The sequence below is a fragment of the Panthera leo genome, chromosome A3, assembly GCF_018350215.1.
Source record: "Panthera leo isolate Ple1 chromosome A3, P.leo_Ple1_pat1.1, whole genome shotgun sequence".
In the NCBI taxonomy this organism is placed as follows: Eukaryota; Metazoa; Chordata; class Mammalia; order Carnivora; family Felidae; genus Panthera; species Panthera leo.
In genome coordinates this window covers 119,137,150-119,162,150 of record NC_056681.1, presented here as the reverse complement: position 1 = coordinate 119,162,150, position 25,001 = coordinate 119,137,150, and the positions used below count along the sequence as shown (strand labels likewise).

Here is a 25,001-nt window from a genome sequence, read left to right as displayed (position 1 = left end):
AGATCAAAGAAAGATACAGAAAATTATGAGGACAGCATGGAATATGGGGGGGTAGGCAGAATGTGTAGGGCCTTATGAAACATTTTAAGGACTTTTGCTTGAGTCTTTGTGAAAGATGGGATTTGCAGATAGGCAATAAACAGTTATCTCAAGTTTGGAATTCAGGAGAGAGGTCTGGGCTATGATATAAATTTGAGAGTTACCAGTGCGTATTTGGAATTTAAAGCCATGAAATTAGGGAAAATCACCATGGGAATGAGTAAAGATAGAAAAATTCACTTCGGTTTTTAGAAGAGTTCAGAGAGGCAAGGAGAAACTAGTAATGAAGATTGAAGAATGAATGGCCCAGAGGTAGGCTAGGAGAGTTTTTGTGCAGAAAAGAATGAAGAACTGCTTTAACCACTGCTAATTAGTTTGAGGATAGACAACATTGAGAGAGAGAGAGAAAGAGAAACTCATGGAGTCTAGGATGAGGTAGGTGACTTAAAACAGCCTAAAAATCTTAATTTTCCAATTGTACCTGGTTTCTGTCTCTCAAAAGATTTGGAGCTTTCAGACTGTGTCCTAATTTCACTTGTCTTTGGAGAAGTTTTCTGAAATAGTATTGGTTGTTAGGTTTGTTATATAGGTTAATTAGCAAATTGCATGCCTAATTGGAATTGTTAGTCTTGTTCAGAGTCTCAGTAATTCCTAGAGAAACAAAAACATGGGCTGTAGACAAAGTCTGAGGTTTATAAATGCCAGGCACATCGCCCTTTTTTTTCTTTTGATTTGATTGTGGGAAACTCAACCCAAGCTGAAGATTTTGGTTGATTAAGGAGTAGACACATCTGGGAGATTTGTATTACTTTTGCCTCATGTATTTTGAAGCTCTGTGTTATAAGATGCATAAACATTTAGTATTTTTGCCTTCTTAATGAATTAACCCTTTTATCATTATGAAATGACCCTCTTTATCCCTGGTAGTAGGTTTTTGCTTTGCAAGCTAGTTAAGGCTATTTTTTTTCCCTAGTGGGAAACTTTTTTTTTTTTTTTGCATTAAAATATTAGATATTTTAGGGGTACCTGACTGGCTAAGTTGGTAGAGCATGCAACTCTTGATCTCAGGGTTGTGAGTTCAGGCCCCACTTGGGTGTGGAGCTTAGTTTAAAAAAATTAGATATTTAAAAATTTACCTTTTCATTTCTTTAGTGTAAAAACTCTTTATATAGCTGTTTTTCTTCTGCCATGTTGGATCTGTATTACTCAAGTTTAAAATTGAATAATTTGTTCAGAATATGCATACTTAGAGGCTATCAAGAGCCAAACAGACACAAATTTTAAAAGTGTATTTTTATTTTTACTCCCAGTTAATTTTGGGAGAGCCAAGTTCAGAGCCCTAGATATAATTTACCTTTTTTTCTTCTGTGTTGTAGGAATAGACTTTAAGATCAAAACAGTTGAATTACAAGGAAAGAAGATCAAGCTACAGATATGGTAAGTGATGCTAATTTACTTACTTTATAAATAGAATACCAAGTTCCTGAAGGATTGGCAGTGAAATCCTTCCTTGTCACCTGTTTAGATTCTGTGAGACTTTCCTTTGTTAAGCCAGCAATCAGGACACCTTCTTTCAGTGAAGTAAAAAAAAATTATTGACATGGAGCACCTGATGGCTCAGTCAGGAGAGCATGTGACTCTTGGTCTCAAAGTCATGAGTACAAGCCCCATGCTGGGTGTAGAGATTACTTTAAACATAAATGGGTGCCTGGGTGGCTCAGTCGGTTCAGTGTCTGACTTTTGATTTTGGCTCAGGTCATGATCTCTCACGGTCATGAACTCGAGCCCCATGTCCTCTGGCTCTGTGCTGGGCGTGGAGCCGCTTAAGAGTCTCTCTTTCTCCCTCTCCTTCTGTCCCTCCTCTACTTGTGCTCTCTTTCAGAAAAATAAAAGGGAAAAAAAAATATTGACATGGACTCTGGAGTCCATGAGATCTGGCTGGATGTTTTACCTTTTCCACTTGCTCTTTGAACCTTGAGCAGGTTACATAACACTGTGAGGCTGTTATGTCTTCATATATAAAATAGAAATAATACCACTTATCTCAAAACATTGTTCTAAGGATTATATGAAATAATCTGTGTAGAGCCTTTATTTAGCACCATACTTTGCTCACACTCAATAACGAAAAGTTAATATCCTTTCATTGCTTTGAGACTCTTAAGCTAGAAGATTTCCTTTAATGTGTTTATCACTTTTTTTTTTTTTAAAGATTATTTCTTTATTGTTGAGAGAGAACACAAGCAGGGGAGGGGCAGAGATGGAGAGAGAGAATCCCAAGCAGGCTCTGCACTGTCTGCACAGAGCCCAGTGACGGGCTCTATCCCACGAACTGGGAGATCATGACCTGAGCCAAAACGAACAGTCTGATGCTTAACTGACTGCACAACCCAGGCGCCCCTATAACTTTTTAATTAGTTTATGTAAGGTTTGCCCCATAGAAATAAAATGAAATTCTTTAAATTTGTATTCAAGTCTGAATCGTAGACTTTACAATTAGAATAGCAGTATTGTGTGGTGAATATTAAGTGTTTTACATGTATGTATTAACCTATTAAATACTCAAAATGACCTTGCAAGATGTGTTATTCCATTTTTTAAACAGCCTTGTTGAGGTATAACAGTTTATATAACAATAAACTGCACATATTTAAAGTATACAGTTTGGTTAGTTTTGACATATATATATAAATCTGTGAAACCATCACCACAGTCAAGGTAATGAACAAATCCATCACCTTAAGCTTCTTTGTAATCTCTTCTTCCTCCTAGTTCCTGGTCCCCAAGCAACCATTCTTTTGGTTTCTGTCACTGTAGACTAGTTTCCATTTTCTAGTAGTGTATATAAATACAATCATATAATGTCTTTTTTTTTTTTTTTTCTCATCTTTTTTGGGAGGGAGGTCTGGCTTCTTTTACTCAGTATAATTAATTATTTTGAGAATTGTGAATGATTTTATGTGTATCAATAAGTTCATTACTTTTTATTGCTGAGTATTATTCCATTGTTACATCATAAGTGGGTTATTCACCACAAAGCTGCTACAAATCTTTGTGTAGGTAAATATTTTCTTTTCTCTTGGGTTATTCCTGTTTTACAGGTAATGAAATGGACAGATTTTGAAATAACTTAACCAAGATCTTTAGCATGTAAATGGTAGAGCAGGGATGCATTACATGCTCAGAATGTAAGGTTGAGAGTAACACTCTTTAATTTTTCTTAATGTTTATTTTTGAGAGAGAGAGAGAGAGAGAGAGCGCGAGCGGGGTAGGGACAGAAAGAGAAGGAGACACACAGTCCGAAGCAGGCTCCAGGCTCTGAACTGTCAGCACAGAGCCCAACGCGAGGCGAGGCTCAAACTCACAAACCATGAGATCATGACCTGAGCCAAAGTCAGATGCTTAACCAACTGAGCCACCCAGGTGCCCCTAAAATGTAGGCATTTTATTAAAGATTTTCTTTGACACATGGTCCACCTGATGATCACTGATTTTTTTCTTTACTTTGGGAAATAACTCAGGAAAGGAACTGTGCCTCATACTCTGTTTCCTTATAATTAAAGCTGATCTCAAGGGGAAGATTGTCAGTTATTCTCAATTTCAACCAACTCTCCCCCAACCCCCTTTTTTATCACCAGTGCCTTATCCCAGCAGCATTGACCCTACAGGGTAATCTAATGTGTGTTCCAAGCTCCTCCTAGGCTCTGCCACACTGATTGGCTTTCCTCTCAACTGCATCTCCTCTGTATACACCTTAAACTAATACTGTTCAAACTTTTTGGCGGTAACAGATATATTTTACATTGTGACTCTGTGACTCAATATATATGTACATGTGTATGTGAGTGTATGTACAATGGACACAAAAGTGCACACACCACTTTTTTAGGATACAGTTTTCTCTATATAATACAGAAAACCTTTGCCCTACTAAATTTGCCCTGTTCCTCCTATACTCTCTGTCTTCCACAGACTTTCCCTTCTGTTTCTTGTCCTGTGACTTTAAAATATTTTTTCTCCCTGTCATTTTAGTTTTTGTAGCATCTAGAAGTAAACAGTAACAACTAACACTTGCTTTTTTAAAAAGAGAGCCTTCCCAGAACACTTTGTTTTGCAACAGTAATTAATCTAGAAAAGATTTCTACTGTACCTATAAATCTCAAGTATGGCACAGAAATGGTAACATTTCTAATTTAGAATCGTTTGATTTTAGACATTATTAATATAACCGTTTTTGGGTAAAAGCACCTTAAAAGGAAAATTGCATTTAGTCTAGGTTTTCACATATAAAACTGACCGCTTTTAATTTGAAATATCCATTTTCCAATAAAGATTAGGAATGAGTGGTTAAAATTTGAGGTTGATAGTTTTTAAGAGGTTAGCGTTGTACTAGCTGATTCTGTTTCTTTGGTTTTGAAAGTTTGCATGCTGACAATCCAAGGAGAAGGCTCCAAGTTAAGAGATCTGGGATATGCCACAATAATTCAAGAAGGCTTTTAGCATGAAAAACCCGTTGTTCATAATTCAAAATGCTGTCTTCAACGTTAAATGCTTTGCTTCCAGTTCCTAAAAAAAGCACAGTGATCTTTATCTGTCTCTGGTTTGAATGAATATTTTCAGATTCTTGTTTCAGCATGAAAAATTTGTGTGCTTTGATTGAATATTGATTTGGGAAACTTTTCTTCAGTCTGCGCTAAAGATTTATTTTTCTTTACTTGAATGATCTTCACTTCTCGTCTTATTTCTAGGGGTCTTTTAGTGTATCTGTTGCCTAAGGGTGGAGATGTGTGTCACCCTGGCCACGGCATATGTGAGTAGGCCTAAAATTAGTTTGTTTGGCTGATAGAGAAGCAGCTGTGGCTATTTATTTATTTAATAAGATTTTTTAATGTTTATTTTTGAGAGAGAGAGAGAGACAGAGCACGCATGGGGGAGGGGGAGAGAGAGACAGAGAGAGAGAGAGAGAGAGAGAGAGAGAGAGAGACAGACAGACAGACAAAGTATCCAAAGCAGGCTCCAGGCTCTGGGCTGTCAGCACAGAACCTGATGGGGGGCTTGAGCCCACAAACCATGAGATCATGACTTGAGCCGAAGTTGGCAGCTGTGGCTTTTTAAATCCCAGATCTCTAGAAATTCCACCACAGTATCTATCTACATTTTCCATAGAGTTGTAGGTCTTGCCAGGAAAATGGCCATAGTGAAGTATTTCAAATTTGCCTTTCCTTGTTTTGTTTCATTTTGTTCTGTTTTGAAGGGAGGGTGGTCAGAAATGTTTGTTACTATTGGCATCTGTATCTTGTACTTTCAATTTAATATCAGCATAGTAACCAGAAATCAATAGTGTCACTTTGTAGAATTAACCATTTATCTATGTAAGGGAGTCATCTTTGATTCTTCTCATTCCCTTAATCCCAACATCCTTTTTGGTAAACCCTATGATTCAATCTTATAATGTCTAGAATCCAAATACAATTTGCCATCTCCATTGTTAACCCCCGACCCTCACCCCCGGTCCAAGCCACCATTACTACTTCTTTGAGCCACTGCAGTAAGTAGGCTCTTAATATCCTAACAGGTTCTTATTTCCCCCTTTTGCCTTCTTCTCTTTTGCCTTTTCCCACATAACACCAGAGTAATCTTTTTTCCAAATACAATCAAATATAGATCATGGTTTTTATTCCTTCCCCATTTATAACCGTTTTGAGTTTCATTGCATTGCATTTCAGTTTTTTTTTTTTTTTTAATGTTTATTTCTTTTTGAGACAGAGAGAGACAGAGTGAGCTAGGAAGGGGCAGAGGGAGAGGGAGATACAGAATCTGAAGCAGGCTCCAGGCTCTCAGCTGTGAGCACAGAGCCCAATGCAGGGCTCGAACTCAGCTAACTGCGAGATTGTGACCTGAGCCGAAGTCGGACGCTTAACGGACTGAGCCACCCAGGTGCCCCGTTTCATTGCATTTCAAATGAAAGTCTAAATTCCAAATCCAAATTCAAATTCTTTACCACAGTTAACAAAGTGGGCCTCTTTATCAGTTTGTGTTCTCTTGTGTAAATATAGTCTCTACCCCCAGCTGATCTCCTTTCAATTGCATGGACATGGCAAGTTCTTTTTCAATTTGGGACCTTGGTACATGCCTTGTAGATCTCCCTTAAACAACCCCACCTCCACACCCCCACCTGTGGCTAGACTGAACATTCTGAAGTACCACGTTATTCCAGAAGCTTCCCATGTCATCAGAAATAAAAACTGAAAATGTCAGATTGTTAGTACTGGTTCTGACCTCATCTCTCACCAGCTTTGCTCCAACAGTGTGGCCATTTTCTCTCCCTTGAGCATGCCAAGCGTGTTCCTGTCTTAGGGCCTTTGTACTGCTTTAACTGTTCTTCAGCTTGGAATGCTTTTTATCAGATCTTTGTCCTGCTGCCTTCTCTTATTCAGATCTCACAGCTCCACGTTCTCTGAGGTAGGCCTTGCATGATGCCGAGCTAAAGTAGCCCAGTCCTTCAGGCAGTGTCACATGTATCTTAATTTATTTTTATCATAGTATGTTTTTAGTATCTAAAGTTACCATATTTTTAAAAAGTGCCCATTATTTCCCCCCTTTTGAGGGTGGGGATTCTTTCTGTCTGATTGGTGGTTATTGTGATGACCATCTAGAACAGAGCCTGGCAAATACTGATGCTCAGTAAATATTTGGTGACTAAATGACTTTGTTTGGTTGACCTCTGTTCATACTTCCCACTCCCCTTAAGCATCAGGGACCTCCCTGATCATTTTATCTAGGTTACTTCTTCCTTCCCCCATACTTCATTCTTCATCTCTCTGCCTTAGGTTTCAGACTTTTTTCTTAAATGAAGATAAACATAATTAAAACTCATATTTTTGAGTAGAGAAATTGCATGTCTATGAGGAAATCCAGGTCTTGCTAAAGTAAAACTTAGTGTGAGATGCCTGGCTGGCTCCGTTGGTGGAGACTCTTGATCTTGGGGTTGTAAGTTTAAGCCCTGTGTTGGGTGTAGAGATTACTTAAAAATAAAATCTTTAAAAAAAATAAAAAATGAAATAAATAAAATCTTTAAAAACAAAAAACACTTCAGTGAGAAATTTGACATCTAATTTACAGAGCAAGAAATAACCTCATTATGTTACCAAAAACACAAAGTTATGAAATTTGGGGTCTCTTCTTTGCAGAGCAGATTGATGTTGTCTCTGGCCTGTTCCAGTGCTGTCAGTGTCCAAACTAAAAATAACTGTCAGAATAGCAGCCAGGGTACACAGCTTCCTTGACCCTGCATGTGGGACTAACAAGGAAATAAGCTATTTTAGTTCCTAGGAACATATATCACTCCTTTTATAATATGTCAGTGGGGGGGAAATAGGATTGTCTTAGCTATGTGTCTATTATTTTCTGTAAGGGAAGTTCTGTTGCCACTGGGTTGTAATTTTAGAAACCTTAAATGTAGGCTGAGAAGAAAAACAATTATTTTTTAATTTTTTTTAATTTTATTTTTTATTTTTTAAAATTCACATCCAAATTAGTTGGCATATAGTGCAACACTGATTTCAGGAGTAGATTCCTTAGTGCCCCTTACCCATTTAGCCCATCCCCCCTCCCACAACCCCTCCTGTAACCCTCAGTTTGTTGTCCATGTTTATGAGTCTCTTTTGTCCCCCTCCCTGTTTTTATATTATTTTTGTTTCCCTTCCCTCATGTTCATCTGTTTTGTCTCTTAAAGTCCTCATATGAGTGAAGTCCTATGGTTTTTGTCTTTCTCTGACTAATTTCACTTAGTGTAATACCCTCCAGTTCCATCCACATAGTTGCAAATGGCAAGATTTCATTCTTTTTGACTGCCGAGTAATACTCCATTGTATTACACCATACCACATCTTCTTTATCCATTCATCTGTCGATGGACATTTGGGCTCCTTCCATACTTTGGCTATTGTTGACAGTGCTGCCATAAACATGGGGGTGCATGTGTCCCTTCGAAACACCACACCTGTATCCCATGGATAAATGCCTAGTAGTGCAATTGCTGGGTCGTAGGGTAGTTCTATTGTTCGTTTTTTGAGGAACCTCCATCCTGTTTTCCAGAGTGGCTGCACCAGCTTGCATTCCCAAGAAGAAAAACAATTACAATAGGAGACGAAAACCAAGTTGAGTGTTTTTTTTTTTTTTAAGTGTTTTATTTATTTTTGAGAGAGAGAGAGACAGAGACAGAGAGGCAGAGTACAAGTGGGGGAGGGGCAGAGAGAGGAAGACACAGAATCCATGAAGCAGGCTCCAGGCTCTGACCTGTCAGCACAGAGCCTGACATAGGGCTCAAACACGTGAACCATGAGATCGTGACCTGAGCCGAAGTTGGATGCTTAACCGACTGAGCCACCCAGGCGACCCCAAGTTGAGTGATTTTGAAATAGGCTTAAAACCTGCATTATGGTACATAGAAATATATTGTGAGTATATACAATGTTTAATTGCTCTTCAGATATTTAATACCTGGCTTTGCTTATTGGAGTCAACCTGCTGTCTTTAATCTTGGGTGTATGTATGTGTGCATGCAAGCCTAAAAATACTTTGGGCAATGAATAAGCAGCTGTGGCTTTTTTTAGCCCTGGCAGAGGCTCATCAGTTAGCTTAGGGGTAGTGAGCAAGGACTGTTTCTGGTTTGAAATAAATGATTGCTTGCCTTAACAATTGGTAGGGGCTGGTAAGAGTATCCAGGCACGGCTCAGAAAAAAGGTAATTGGAAATCAAGGAGCTGAGGAGCCAGATCATCATGTGGGGTGAATACAGTCATGTTGGGAAGTATAAATATATGGCATGTGTAAATGCAAATGAAAATGGGATATAGAAAGCCTTAAAAAAAAAAAAAAAGACTTTGCAGGGAAAGCATATAAAGAGGGAAGGAAGGTTCTTGGGTGTAAGAGATTTGGAAAGGTGGAGGAGACCAAAGAGCAGATGGGAGTAGAATGCCATGGATCAGAACAGAAACTTCGCTCTGAATCTAAATAGTGATTACTCTCTTTTCAGAGGGGCCATTAATATTTCAGTATCTATTATATTGACATTTCATATCTAACCAGTATTATACCTCCTAAGTGCCGTTAATTTAGATTTAGCTAAGTAGTTTATTTTGCAGTGTATTCTCTCTTGGCAGAGAATGTAGTTATAGATTTGACACCGAAATGGGTGTATAATTTGCTAATTTTGTAACGTGAATGGTTTTCATTGTTGAAGAAGAACGATAGAGTTGGGGGTGGCTGTTCATAGTGAGGTGCTGTAGAAATCTCTTAAATTGTTATTATGACAAAAAATGAAGTAAAAGTTTTCCATGCCTCCTGTACCAAAGCTAGTAGGCACTACTGAGTGAGTACATTTCCATACTGGATTTTAGCTAGGAGACTTTAACTCCTCTTCCAGGGTATACAATTATTAGTTGATTTATACTTTTTAGCAGTTCAGAAAAGAGCTAAACTATTTCTAATGTGTTGAAACAAAATTTTTGTGGTTTTTTCCCCCATGAAATCATAAATTATGCCTGATTGCAGGTACCTTGTGACTAAATAGGATTAATAAAAGATAAAACAAGAATTTGGAATTGGGGAAAATGGAAGATATAAATACATGATCTCTAAAGGACAACCCTCTTGCTATGCTTAATTTGTAAAACTTAACCTAGAAACTTCTTAGGGGCCAAGGCAAAAAAAAAGGGCGGGGGGACTGGGAAGGGGGGCTTTCCACAATAGATTGCATTACTCTTTTCAGAAATAATATGAAGAATGGGGAAAAAATAGATCAGAACAAAAAAGAATACATTTTCATAAAGCTCCTTCCTGTGGTGATTTTTAATAAATTAACACATTAAGAGGTAGTGGTGATAAAAACTATGGTCTAAGAATGTGAATAAACATGTAAATACAAATACATATGTGTGCCTGTATGTGTGTGTAGTCTTTACCAGTCTAACCTGATGTAAGAATACAACCTGGAAGAACTGATAGTGTGTCTTAGATGTTTTTTCTTAAATGACAGTTCTGTTGACAGTTTTTTGGTGTTGCATTACCTCCTACCTCTGCTTCTGCATACACACCCCTTTTCAACACAGTAAATAAGAATGATTCTTTGTAAACCCTGGTTAAATTACTTCTTTTTGTAAAACCCTCCAGTAGACTTCCCATCTCAGAGGAAAAGCTGAAGTCCTGTTGACCTCTTTACTCTTCCCCAACCGTGTGTCAGGACTTTTGTACTTGTTCTTCCCGTCTTCTTGGAACACTGTGATGCCCTGATACTTCCTTTTTCCCTTCACCTTCTCACCGAAGCCTTCCCTCACCACCCTGTTTAAAATTTTACTTGATTGCACCATCTCCAGCATTAGCCCCTATTCTCTTTACTTTTTGTGTTCTTGGTACTTGAAGATACATATTCTAGGAATTACGATTTATTTGTTTGTTATCTGCCCCCAGGAGCATATAAACTTCATTGAAGCAGGAGTTTTTGTTCTGTTTACAGCTTTCTCTCCATTGCCTAGAAGCGTGTCTGGCATGTACTGTTTGTTCAGTAAATACCTACAGAATGAATAAATGGGATTTTATATTATTTTAAAGGGCAGATCCATGTACTTTGAGATGAGATGGGCAAGTGACAGACCTGAAATTCTTTCTCTTCTGAAAATTGAAAAGTCCAGCCAGGTTGTCTTTAACTTGGCTAAATAAAAAATCATCTCATTTTATCTTTATACAGAAATAGGCTTCAGGGAAAGCCAGGGATTTCCTTGTGAAGCAGTTTTGAGTACAGCTTAAACACTGACACACTAACTTGAGAGAGCATCTGCAGAGATGGTGTTGACTTGGGACAATCACAAAATGACATTATTGCATCTTTGTATATTTTTATACTACGGATTGCTTTGAGGTTATCTATAACACATACACAAATAAATTATGGAATTTTACTTGAGTTGTTTCTTTTAGTTGTGAATGAAAAAACAAAGATCCAGAAGGGTTGCCGTACCTTCAAGTTCACCCACCTGGAAGGATTAGAACCTGAGGATAAACTTGGATCTGACTCCAAACCCATGTTCTCTGTTTGTTCTTGTATAATGCTTAGCACACAGTAGACAGTCAGTACATATTTGAATTGATGGATAGATGGATAGAGGGCAGATGTACGAACACTGTAATTGTACACCAGGATTGAGCGTAAGGAATATTGATGTGTTGGTAGTTGTGTTCTATTTCTGGCTACACATATTTTTAGGCATATAAGCATTATTTTTAAATATTAAAAAAAAATTTTTTTTAATATTTATTTCTTTTTGAGAGAGAGACAGAATGTGAGTAGATTAGGGGGCAGAGAGAGAGGGAGACACAGAAGCTGAAGCAGGCTCCAGGCTCTGACTGTCAGCACAGAGCCCGATGCGGGGCTCGAACTCATGAGCTGCGAGATCATGACCTGAGCTGAAGTCAGACACTGAACCGACTGAGCCACCCAGGCACCCCTAAAAATATTTTTAATGTTTATTTATTTTCGAGAGAGAGAGAGAGAGAAGGGGAGGGGCAGAGAGAGGACAGAGGTTCCGAAGCGGGCTCTGTGTTGACCGCAGAGAGCCTGATGCCCAGCTTGAACTCATGAACCACGAGATCGTGACCTGAGCTGAAGTCGGACACTTAACCGACTGAGCCACCCAGGTACTTCTGAGTATTATTTTAAAAATACGTTTTTTAAGGATTATATAACTGAATTAGAGTGGCTTGATTGTAAAATAATGAAGAATGCAAGATAGGATTCTGAAGAACTGACTCATTAACATTTGAATGCTTGTTCTCCCATGTAAAGACCATGGATTCTGCGATGAACAAGACAAATCTGATGGAACTTAAATTTTAGAGGACATGGGAGACAGTAAAGAAATAAATCTGTAATAAGTTTTATACAGAGGAGTGAAGTAGGGAGTCGGAATGGAGAGAGACTGGGTGACTATTTAAATTGGGCGGCTGGAGAAAGCTTCGTTGTTAAGGTGACGGTTCAGATGTGAACATGAGGAGCCAGTGAGGCTGTGGGAACAGCCAGTAGTTTTCAAGTGAAAGCAAGCTTGTGAATTTGGTGACGTTAAAAAAAAAAAAAACGTGAGACCAACGAGCTCAAATTATTAAATAAAACAAAAACAAACGCGGCTCTAGCTTTGAAGGAAAGGAATATATCAAAATATGGGGGGCTGGAGAAAAGAACAAGTCCTGTAGCCCTTTGAAAGCCTCGAGATAAGGTTTTGAAACTGGTTCTGGTTATAATGAATTGGAAATTTTGTTTTGTTTTTTAGCCTAGTAATCTTTTGTGTTTGTTTTGTGATAACTTTATTGAGATAAGACTTAATTCATGTACCATGTAACTCATCCATTTTAAAAGTGTACAGTTAGTTTTTTAGTGTATTTACAATGTATATATTCACCATCATCACAATTTTAGAACATGTGTATATTCCAAAAAAGAAACTGCCCATCCTGCCCAAACCATTCAGCCAGGGCAACCACTAAATGTCTGTGGATTTTCCTGTTGTGAACATTTCATATTAATGGAATCATACACTATCTGGTCTTTTGTTTCTGATTTCTTTCACTTAACATAATGGTATCAGTTATCAAGTTTCACCCATGTTGTAAGCAGATAATCAGTACTTTATTCTGTTTTGTGGCTGAATAATATTCCATTCTCTGACTAGATCACATTTTATTTATCCATCAATTATCGGACATTTAGATTGTTTCTACTTTTTGGCTATTAAGAATAATGTTGTTATGAACATCCGTGTATGAGTTTTTGTGTGGGCATATGTTTTCATTTCTCTTGGGTATGTACCAAGAAGTAGAATTGCAGAATCATATGGTAGCTGTATGTTTCACATTTTGAGGAACCGCCAGACTATTTTGCACAGTGGCAGCATTAGTTTAAAGAAGATCACTCTGGCTACTCTGTGGGGACTGTCAGCCTGTGTATCTCTGAATGTTAGAATGCTAGCCAGAGAAACTGAGAATGAGCAGCCAGTGCCATAGAGCTAAGAGCAGAAATAGGTGGTGTCAGAAGAGTCATGAGAATAAAATGTTTTAAAATGAGAAGGTGGTCAATTTTATGGCATCCTGATGAATGGTTAAAATATACAAAAAGGAACTAAATCCTGGATTTAGCTATCAGTGGTTTCTGGAGACCTTTTGAAGAAGAGCAGAACCTTGCTGGGGAGATATTTTTTTTTTTTTTTTAGATCTAGACAAGCTGGTTTTAAACTTTTTAAGATTTTTTTTTAACATTTATTTATTTTTGAGAGACAGGAACAGAGTATGAGCAAGGGAGGGGCAGAGAGAGAGGGAGACACAGAATCTGAAGCAGGCTCCAGGCTCTGAGCTGTCAGCCCAGAGCCTGACGTGGGGCTCAAACTCTCGAACTGTGAGATCATGACCTGAGCTGAAGTCGGACGCTCAACTGACTGAGCCACCCAGGCACCCCAGGTTTCAAAATTTGAAACTTTTGCTCTACAAAAGACCCTGTCAAGAGAATTAAAAAACTGGGTACAGAACCCTAAACATGCGACAGTTTAAAAAAATAAAATAAGCAATCTAATTAGAAAATGGGCAGAAAACAAGAACAGCATTTCACCAGAGGGGATACATGGATGGCAAATAATTACATGAAAAAATGTTCACCATCATTAGCCATAGAGAAATGCCAATTAAAACGATGAGGTATCACTCGCAACCTATTTATTAGATTAAAAAATAGAGCGACAACACCAAATGCTGATGGATGCAGAGAAACCGGATGTGTTATGTTACATTGCTAGTCAAAATATAAAGTGGTGTAGCCACTCTAGAAAAGTTTGGCAGTTTCTTATAAAGTTAAACATATACTTATCATATGGCTCAGCAGTCACATTCCTGGATATTCATCCCACAGAAAAAGAAAACTTAATTTCCACACAAGAACTTATACGTAAGTATTCATAGCACCTTTATTTGTAATGGCCCCAAACTGGAAGCAACCCAAATGTCCTTCCATGGATGAGTGATTAGACATATTGTGATATGTCCATACCATGGAATACTATTCAGTAATAGCACAGAACAGATTATAATACAACAGATTGTATTATATGCAACAACGTGGGTGGATCTCAAAGAGATTTATGGTTAAAAAAAGTGAAAAACGACCATTTCAAAAGGTTGTATACAGCATGATTACATTTATATAACATTCTGGAAATGACAAAATTATAGATACGGAAAACATAATTGGCCAGGGTGTAGGACTATAGGAGATGGAAAGGTGATGCAACAATTTTCTATCTTGTTTCTGGTGGTGATTACACATATCTATACATGTGATACAATTGCAGAGAACTAATACATGCATGTGCACATGCATGTTAAAAAAAAAACTCTAAATAAGGTCATTTGATTGTACCAATGTAACTTTCTTGGTTTTGCTTTTGTGAGATGGTGTATGATGTTACCATTGGGGAGAGCTGGGTGAAGGATACACAAGAATACATTTTTGTAACTTCCAGTGAGCCTGTAATTATTTTAAAAAGAAAGTTCACTGGGGAGGGGAACAGAAATGTGATGTTAGTTGAAGAGATGTAGGGTTGAGAGTGGGTTTTTTTGTTTTAATTTTACTTTTTTACGAAAGATAAGGGGCCCACCTGGTGGCTCAGTTAGTTGGTTGAGTGTCTGACTCTTGATTTCAGCTCAGGTCTTGATCTCAACAGTTTGTGGGTTTGACCCTCGTGTCAGGCTCTGTGCTCATAGTATGGAGCTTGCTTGGGATTCCCTCTCTCTCTGCCTTCTCCTGCCCGTGCTTTCTCTCAAAATAAATAAAGTTTAAATAAAACTGTAAACAAAAAAAGAGGGGGCACCTGGGTAGCTCAGTTGGTTGTGTCTGAAACTTGATTTTGGCTCAGGTCATCTCACAGTTCGTGAGTTCAAGCTCCACATCGGGGAGCTGTGCTGACAGCACAGAGCCTGCTTGGGATATTCATATTCATTCTCTCTCTCTCTCTCTGTCTCTCTCTCTCTCTCTCTCTGCCCCTCCCCTGCTCAGCCTCTGCCCCTCCCTCCCTCTCCCTCTCCCTCCCTCCCTCTCTCTCTCTCTCTCTCTCTCTCTCTCTCTCTCTCTTAAATAAAATTAACTTTAAAAGAAAGATAGGGGATACTAAAGCAAGTATGTATCCTGATGAGAATGATCTATAAAAGGAAGAAATAGGTGATGCAAATAAGGGGGAAATTACAGGAGCAAAATACAGATCTTAGATCTCTGACATGAAAGAACTAAAAAATACTATTTACGTATTTCCATCTTGTTAACTTAAAAATGAAGTTATCTTTATAACATTTTGTAAATGATTCTAAATGGGTAAATGTGGCTGTACTACGGTGTAGTCCTTTAATGTTCTAAACATTCCACATGCTTTTGTATTACATTATGGAACTAGATCACTGAATAAAACAGAATTTTAAGAGTTTTTATTACACTTGCTGGTGTTCATATTATAGTAATTTCCCAAGAGTTTTACATGTCATTCTTCTACTGTTTTCCCTTCCAGATTTTCATCCAGTATAGGTAGGTCATTAAATTCTTTAACTAAAAAAAAGTTATATATATTTATTCTTAAGAATAAACCAGAATTATTAACATCTAAGAATTAAATGAGTGGTTCAGTTTTGCTTTGTGGCATATAATGGATTTTTGTGTTTTTCTTACCAAACCATTCTGTTTTGCCCTTTATCTAGAATGTAGTAATATCAAAATGCTCAATACAAATTATTGCTGTTTATTTCAGGGATACGGCAGGCCAGGAACGATTTCACACCATCACAACCTCCTACTACAGAGGAGCAATGGGTATCATGCTAGTATATGACATCACCAATGGTAAAAGTTTTGAAAACATCAGCAAATGGCTTAGAAACATAGATGAGGTAAGACCTAGAAATTGTATAAACCCCTTATAAAGACACATTTTTGTGTTAAGAATAAATATTCTAATTGATGTTTAGTATATAATGTACTGTCTTTATTAGTTATTTCTCCTTTTTAAAGGTTAATGTTATATTTTGCCTACCTTTGTCTTAAAGTTTTGGGTCTGTCTAGAACCCTGTCCAAGGCAATTACTAACTTACCCAAAACCTTTATGCAGCCATCTTCTAAGATGGCCCCACATAGAAGCTACCAGTGGTTTTACACAGCTCTCTCTAAATGAATTATTTCTCAGTGAATTTTTATTGAATGAATGAATGAATGACTACCTTTTTCAGTAGTAATTTAAAAACAACAGAAAGGTCATATCACTTCTAGACATTTTGAAAGATACAGAGTAGTAATGTGTTAAAAACCTAACCAAGAAAATAGAACCATACCATTGCATGTGAAGATGTCAGTTTTTATAAGGTAAAATATGTGTCAAAGCATGTCTGCTTCTGTGCTGCAGCATAGGTAGCTTCTTGTTGAAATTATTTTTCATGTCTTACTGCTGCCTTCTAGACTTTTAATTTCATTAAGACTAATAACTCTTTAAAGCATTTTTGGCTAGGTACATGAAGATCAAGGCTTAAGCCAGCATTAGACACAAGATCATGGTATCTTCAATGGTACCAGTCCTAACAGCTCATTAGTACCTTTTCCATCGCTACAATAAATCTTCAAGAAGCCTGTTAGTATTTAATAATCAGTTAACAGTTCACAGATTTTTGACACAAAAGGCTCCATTTTCGATTTCTTTTAGCCTTTATTTTATGATTCAGCCAAGTAGCATGTGTAGTAGGAGCAGTTTATAAAGAGACTGTGCAGTGTTGTTCTAACAGCAACCAGTTTTCTGAATTCTGTGACATGAACTGGATGTCCTACAGTTCAATGCCATTCTGGCTCCACAAGTTTAAGGACTCAGTCACACAAGACTGCCCTTCCTTCAAATGTTAAATCCTGGTTCCCCAGGCTACCCTCACTTCTCTCTGACTTGGCTACAAATTTGGGAGTTCCTAGGACCCGCTTTTGGCTCAGTAGTTGGCTAGAATGTCTCACAGAACTCAAGAAAGTGCTGTATTTACATTTAATACTTTATTATAAAGGATACAGTACAGGAACAGCTAATGGAAGTGATGCATAGGCATATAGGTATTGGGGTTGGGGAACACCGCTTCCAAGCCGTCTCTGGACATGGCACCCTCTGGGCATTTTGATTTGTTCAACCTGAAGGTGCCGTAACTTCATTGTTTCAGAGTTTAATCTAGGTTTTACTGTATAGGCATGGTTACTTAAATCATTGACCTCTGGCGATTGAACTTAATCTCTAGTCCCTTCTCCTCATGGGAGGTAGGGGAGTGGCTGAAGTTCCAATTCCTTAATTACATGTTTGGTTCCTCTGGTGACCATCTTCCATTGTGAAGCTCTGTGGGTACCCTCTGCCCTAGTCTTCATTAGCATAAACTTAGATAAGCCGAAAGGGCATTGTTATGAATAACAAAAGACAATCTGTCACTCTGGAAATTAGGAGTACTGTGCCAGGGGAGAGGGACCAAATATGTTTTTTATTATATTACAGCCTTACATACTTAAGGCTGGATGGCTTAAGTTTCCCAACATGAGAGTTAAGATACATAAATGACATATATAAGCCATCTAAGATATTGGTGGGAGCACCTCGATGGCTCAGTCTGTTAAGCATCTGACTCTTGAGACTTGATTTCCGCTCAGGTCATGATCTCTCAGTTCTTGAGATTGAGCCCTGTGTTGGGCTCTGCACTGACAGCACAGAGCCTGCTTGGGATTCTCTGTCTCCTTCTTTCTCTGCGCCTCCACTGCTCATTCTCTCTCTCAAAATAAATATACATTTTTTTTTTTAAAGGAGTTCTTATCTCAAAGAAGAATGGTGCTGCCTAATTTTCACTTTTTTGTAGAAATTAAAGCTTTAACTAAATGAAAAGAAGCTGAACTGATCCAACAGCATTTTTATTTTTTTAAGGAAACTTAAAAAAATTTTTTTTTTAATGTTTATTTTTGTGTGAGAGAGAAAGAGATACATAGCATGAGCAGGGGAGGGGCAGAGAGAGAGAGGTAAACACAGAATCTGAAGTAGGTTCCAAGCTCTGAGCTGTCAGCCTGGAGCCGGATGCGGGGCTCGAACTCATGAACGGTGAGATCATGACCTGCGCCCAAGTCAGACGCTCAATCAACTGAGCCACGCAGGCATCCCGATCCAACAACATTTTCTAAAGGATTATATATCATGATCAAGAGGAATTTACTTAGGAATGCAAAGGTGGTTTAATATAAGAAATCAATCAGTATAGGGGCACCTGGGTGGCTCAGTTGGTTTAAGCATCTGATTTTGTCTCAGGTCATGATCTCACGGTTTGGTTTCTGAGTTCAAGCCTCTTGTTGATCTCTGCACTTACAGTGCGGAATCTGCTTGAGATTTTCTCTCTTTCTCCCCCCTCCCCCCACTCTCTCTCTCTCTCAAAATAAAATAAACTTAAAAAAGAAATCAATCAGTGTAATATACCATATTGATAGGAGGCAAAGAACCAACACCCTTTCATGATAAAAGCACTCCACAAACTAGAAATAGGAGAGAACCTCCTTAGCTTAATAAAAGATGTCTGTGGGGTGCCTGGGTGGCTCAGTTGGTTAGGCAACCGACTTTGGCTCAGGTCATGATCTCACAGTTTGTGGGTTTGAGCCCTGCGTGGGGCTCTGTGCTGACAGCTGAGACCTTGGAGCCTGCTTCGGATTCTGTGTCTCCCCCTCTCTCTGCCCCTCCCCAGTTCACACTGTGTGTCTCTCTGTCTCTCAATAATAAATAAATTAACAAAAATGATTAATAAAAAAAAGATGTTTGTGAAAATCCCACAGCCAACATCATACCTGCCCCCTGCAACTAAGAAAATGAGAAGTATGCCACCTGTAATTCTTAATTGTAGTGGAGGTTCTAGCCAGGGCAATTAGGCAGAGGAAAAAAATGGGGCTCCCAGATTGGGAAGTAAAACTATATTTGTAAATAATGAGATTTTGTATATAGAAAATCCTAAGGAGTCCATACACATACACCAAAAAATAAAACTGTTAGAACAATAAACACGCTCAGTAAGCTTGGAGGAAATAAGATCAGTATACAAAAGTCAGTTGTATTTCTATACACGAGCAGTGAAAAATCCAGAAGTGAAATTAAGGATATAATTGCATTTACAGTAGCATCAAAAAGAAGAAAAACAATAAATTAAAAAAACAAAGAGGAAAACTAGTTATGAAAAATGTAACCAGACAGGTACAAGACTTAAATACTGAAAAAATGTTATAAGAAATTAAAGAAGATCTGAGTAATTGGAAACATACTTCGTGTTTATGAATTGGAAGATAAAATTCATATGGAAATGGAAGGGACCCTGAATAGCCAAACCCTCTTGATATAAGGAATGACATTTATGCTGAGACCTGAAGAAATGAGTACAAGTGACCCAGAAAAGAATGGGGCTAGTCAAAAAGAATGTGATGTGTTCGAATTTAAGACCAATCAAATCTCAAATTACTTCATTATCTAGAAAACCTGTACCTTGGCTGCAGAGACATTCAGGGAAAGAAAGGTGTGTTGGGCCAAAGATAGATGATTTGCAAATACTTTTGGTATTCCGGGGGTTGGTTGCCTTTTCACTCTGGTAGCGACCTTTGACACACACAAGTTTTTAATTTTGATGAAATATTAATTTGCCTTTTTTTTTTCTTTTGTTGTCTGTACTTTTGGTGTCGTATCCAAGAAACCATTAACAAATCCAGTGTCATAAAACTTGTTCCCCTGTATTTTCTTTTATGGGTTTTACAGTTTTAGGTCTTATATTTAGGCCTTTGATCCACTTTGAATTTAGTTTTGTATATGGTGTAAGTTGGGGGTCCCAACTTCATTCTTTTGCTTATTGATATTTGGTATGCTCAACACTATTTGTTGAAAAGACTTCTTTCTCCCATTGAATGGGCTTGGTACTCTTGTCAGAGCACTTGTCAGATGCATGCAAGGGGTTATTTCTTGGCTCTGGATTCTGTTTTATTTGCGTATGGTTTTTTATGCCAGTGGCACACACTGTTTTGATTATTGTAGCTTTGTAATAAGTTTTGAAGTCAGGAAGTAAGTATGAATCTTCCAACTTTGTACTTTTTCAAGATCATTTTTGGCTGTTTGGGGTCCCTTGAGATTACATATGAATTTTAGGGATGGGTTTTTCTATTTGTGCAAAAGATGTTATTAGGATTTCAGTGCTCTAGCAGTATAGCTTTTTTTTTTTTTTTTTTAATGTTTATTTTGAGAGAGAGAGCATGCGCAAGTAGGGGAGGGGCAAAGAGGGAGAGAGAGAATATCCCAAGCAGGCACTGTGCTGTCAGCACAGAGCCTAGAGCGGGGCTCAATCTCTCAGACCGTGGTGAGATCATAACTTGAGCTGAAGTCAAGAGTGACTGAGCCTCCCAGGCACCCTAGCAGTATAGCTTTTTGAGATTTTAAGGGCTTTATAGAATTTATAATTAAGGCTTCTACAGGGTAATACATATTCTCCAAAATCATCATCCTTCTTGGATTTAGATTATGCATAAGAGATTCCAGTTTCAGATCTTTTGCCTAAATCTTCTCTTTTGGTGAGAATATATTAGAAACTATACAGCCTCTTATTGGGGGAAAAATAATATTTGACAGCAATATTAGGGATTGTGTTTCTTTTTCTAAGTAATTTATGAATTTGTGTAGGCCTTAGCATGGGGATGATTTCAGGATGATTGCTTTAAAACTTTCAGATTATAAAAATGACACTGAAAATTGAGAAAAATAAAGTCATTTTTAGAGAATATTAAGCTATAATTGGTGGTGGTGTGTAAATTTAAAATTTTTTCCATTGTAGCATGCCAATGAAGATGTGGAAAGAATGTTACTAGGAAACAAATGTGATATGGATGATAAAAGAGTTGTACCTAAAGGAAAAGGAGAACAGGTAAAAAGCTCTGAATGAAACTAATATGCTTTCTTTGTAAAGATGGTGTTGCTTTCGATTGGCTGCTACTGGTAATGGAAGATGCTGAGCTATTCACAATGTTTTATAAATGCTGTGGGAAACAATAGTTTATCCTTTGAGTGAATTTTTTCAGTGCATGTCCAACATGTATGGGAGAATCAAACCTGTGGTGGTAGTATTGTTAACCTTATTTAAATTACAAAGAGGTTCTCAATTTTTTAACTTCAGACTTTAAGTACCTCACTTAGGCTATCTGAAGTAGACTCCTGAAGTGAGAAGAGGATTCTTTTAGTATTTTTGTTTACTTATTTATTTTTGAAAGAACTTGACCATTTGAATCTTGACCCATTGAAATAACTTCGTTTTATATAACCTAGTAGAGACTGCTGCCTTTAGAATAATATTTTTTCCTCCAGGATACTAACGTCAGCAGTCAGCACCCTATGCTTGATAATTTTATGATGACATTTTGCTTCTGTTTTAGATTGCAAGGGAGCATGGTATTAGATTTTTTGAGACTAGTGCGAAAGCAAATATAAACATCGAAAAGGCTTTTCTCACATTAGCTGAAGATATCCTTCGAAAGGTAAGATCGTATTTTTACTTTTTAATTCTAAGGTGCCAGTGTCAAAATTGAGCATTTAGTCTTTGTTGAAGTACTAGATTAACATACAGAAATTAGATTTGGGTGGTATTGTTCGTAACTGTTTACCTATCACCAACATCTAGCCCTCCAAAGTGAAGTAGGACCTGGGGAGAACAGAGAGCCACTAGAAATCTGTGGCTTCTGGTCAGTGGTAACACTGTTCTGAACTCCCACACTGACTCTCAGGTCCCTAATTTCATGCTCCTTTTTTCAACTTTTTGTCCGGTCCATGGTGTTGTGGCTCTTTTGTTTACTTTTGGACTCATTTCTCTTATACATTCTTTGCATTTCCATAGGTAATTTCTTAAAATTTAAGCTAATGGTGATTTGTACAGAATCATTTTTTTTCTATATAGTCATTTCTCAGATGTGCCAGTAAAGGGCACAATCTGTTATATACTGAATAAATACAGTAAATCCATCTCTATATTTCTTTTAGCCAATCATTTCAATCTGTGATGTGTTAAAAATTGATAAAATGTAATCTCAGGGAATTAACTTTGCCTCAAGATTAGTTTCTGGTTTAATTTGTGAAACTCACCACTACAAGTAACTTGTAGCAAAATTGGGAAATCTGATTTTCCTGTTTTTCCTCAGATGGTTAGATACAATACACAGATTTGGTTATGAATCCTGAGTTCTCTATTCACTCTATAGTACATTTAAATGCACATAAAAACAGAACAAATCTGTTTTTTACACAAATCCTATAGGAGAAGCAAGCATTGTATAGGAGAAAATTTAATTGCTCTGGTAACTTTTCTATTTTTATAATTGAAATATTTTTTTTTTCAAAAAACCAATCCCGGAAATTATCATTTATGTATATATAATTTATGTGTGTGTATATATATACATATGCATATACATATACATATACATATACATATACATATACATATATATGTATATGTATATATATATAAAACATAAGGTGTAATAGAAATGGTATCTCAAAAACAAATCTAGTGAAATTTCAGAGAAATCAAACAACTTACTTTTGTATATAGCAAAATGTAGTTGTCAACTATAATTGTGTGTTCAAACTGGAAAAAAGTCATCAGTTATTGCTATTCAGAGTGACTGTAAAACAAACTAACAAAAATGAAGTTAAGGATATAATTCCATTTACAGTAGCATCAAAAAGAAGAAAAACAAACAGTAAATTTAAAAAATAAGAAAAACCAGTTATGAAATTAAAATACTAGGTGGATAAGGAAAAATGTTTGTACTTTTTAATTTAAAGTTTATTTATTTTGAGAAGGACAAAGCACAAGCACTGAAGGGGCGGAGAGGGTGCGGGAGGGAGAATCCCAGGCAGGCTCCACAGTGTCAGCACAGAGACCAGTGCAGGGCTCAAACTCATAAACTGGGAGATCCTTATCTGAGCCGAAACCCAGAGTCAGACAGTTAACTAACCAATGGAACCACCCAGGCACCCCAAAATATTTGCATTTTTACTTAAATGAAGGGAATAACAGGGATAGAAAAATATTTTTAAAAATTTTTTTAAATACTTATTTTTGAGAGAGAGAGCGCGCGCGCATGTGACCATATGTGAGCATGCGCGAGCAGAGGAGGGGCAGAGACAGAGGGAGACACAAAATCCAAAGCAGGCTCCAGGCTCTGAGCTGTCAGCACAGAGCCCAACGCAGAGCTCGAACTTGTGAACCGCGAGATCGTGAAGATGGACTGAGCTGCCTAGGTGCCCCACAAAATACTTTTTAAGTTAGTGATAATATACTTTGTATTTCAGAGCTTTGTGGGTCACAGTGAAAAATTATTCCAGTACCCATAAGATCTACCATAACACTTGTTAATATTCTTTGTGTTCTCTTTCTGGATTTTTTAGTTTTCTCCATGGTTTCTGATTTCTTTCTGTCCATACTGTAGCCCTCAACTTCTCACTAATGTTGTCATTTTTAAAAAATGCTTATATAATCATATAACCTGTTTTCCTATGAAATAGGTTTTCCTTGTTCTCATATTAAAGGCTCAAAAGTATGGATACACCAATAAAGATCTCAGTCTGGAGTCTTCCCCATGTAGGCAGGCCCAAATGTGAGGTTGCATTTTTTTTCTATGCACATACATAATGCTTTTCATTGTCGTCAGGTTATGAGTTAAAACATCAAACATGAACTTGTTTTACATTGGAATATGGGAAACAGGAGTGATGCTTGAGAGAGAGACAGAGAGAGCAAGCGGGGTAGGGCAGAAAGAGAGAGAGAATCCCAAGCAGGCTCCGCAGTGTCACCATGGAGCCTGATGTGGGGCTTGAACCCATGAATCACGAAATCATGACCTGAGCTGAAGTCGGACACTCAACTGGCTGAGCCACCCAGGTGCTCCAAGAAAAATTAACTTCAGAGTGAAAGCAATTTAAACCATTTTTTAACTTAATTATTAGACTAGGTAATTCATTCTCATGGTTCAAACATTTAAAATAAAGAGAGTGAAAGTGCAGAGAAGTTTCCCACTGCATTCCCCCAACTCCTCATTTCTCTCCCACAGGTAACCAGTTTAACCTCTTAGTTATTAATATAGGTGTTAATATGAATATATTTTTATTCCCACTCTTTGGGTAAGGCAACGTGTACACTGTTTGGCACTTTAAATGTATACATAAAGTCCACTTTTTAAATAATTGAATACTACTCCCTTGAGTTGATTTGTCATAATTAAACAGGTTTTCTCAAGGACATTTGAGTGATTTTCAACCTTATGATCTCATAAATTGTATTGCAGTGAATAATCCTGTATTTAAATCATTTTGTAAGTACATGATTATGTGCAAATATATGAAGGACAGATACCTGGAAGTGGCCAAAGAGAAAATATATGTGTTTTTTAATAATTGTGATACATGGCACCACATGCTGTCCTGAGGGTTGTACCCATTAACACTCCTGCTAGCAGTGTATGGGGACGTCTGTTTACTCACACTCTGACCACATAGTGGGTTGTAAGACCTTCAGATCTTCCCCAACCTGACAGGTTTAAAAACAAGAAACAAAGGTGGATTTAATTTGCAGCTCTCTTATGAGTAAGGTGAGCATTTTTAAAGATCTGTTTAACAATCACTTTTGTATATCCTTTTCTGTAAACTTATTTTATTCTTTCCCTCACTTTTTAAATGTAGTTATTGGCCTTTCTCTTATTCTTGGCTGGGAACAGCTTGGAGTTGTACTTAATAAACTTGATTAATACTTTTGGCTCTAAAATGTTTTGCTCTGCATAGAATAATTCCCTTTTTTAGGGAGTCTCTTTCAAGGCTCTAA

The 25,001-nt window shown here is 37.4% G+C and overlaps 1 protein-coding gene across 1 annotated transcript in view; it reads left to right on the top strand.

Moving 5' to 3' along the window:
• The window catches only part of RAB10 (RAB10, member RAS oncogene family), a 78,947-nt gene that overhangs the window by 49,643 nt on the left and 4,303 nt on the right, over positions 1-25,001 (top strand). Inside the window, exons 2-5 of the mRNA XM_042933494.1 lie at positions 1,416-1,476; positions 15,869-16,007; positions 20,964-21,053; positions 21,559-21,660. Of these exons, the coding sequence (XP_042789428.1) occupies positions 1,416-1,476; positions 15,869-16,007; positions 20,964-21,053; positions 21,559-21,660 (392 nt within the window). The remainder of the gene's footprint in view (positions 1-1,415; positions 1,477-15,868; positions 16,008-20,963; positions 21,054-21,558; positions 21,661-25,001) is intronic.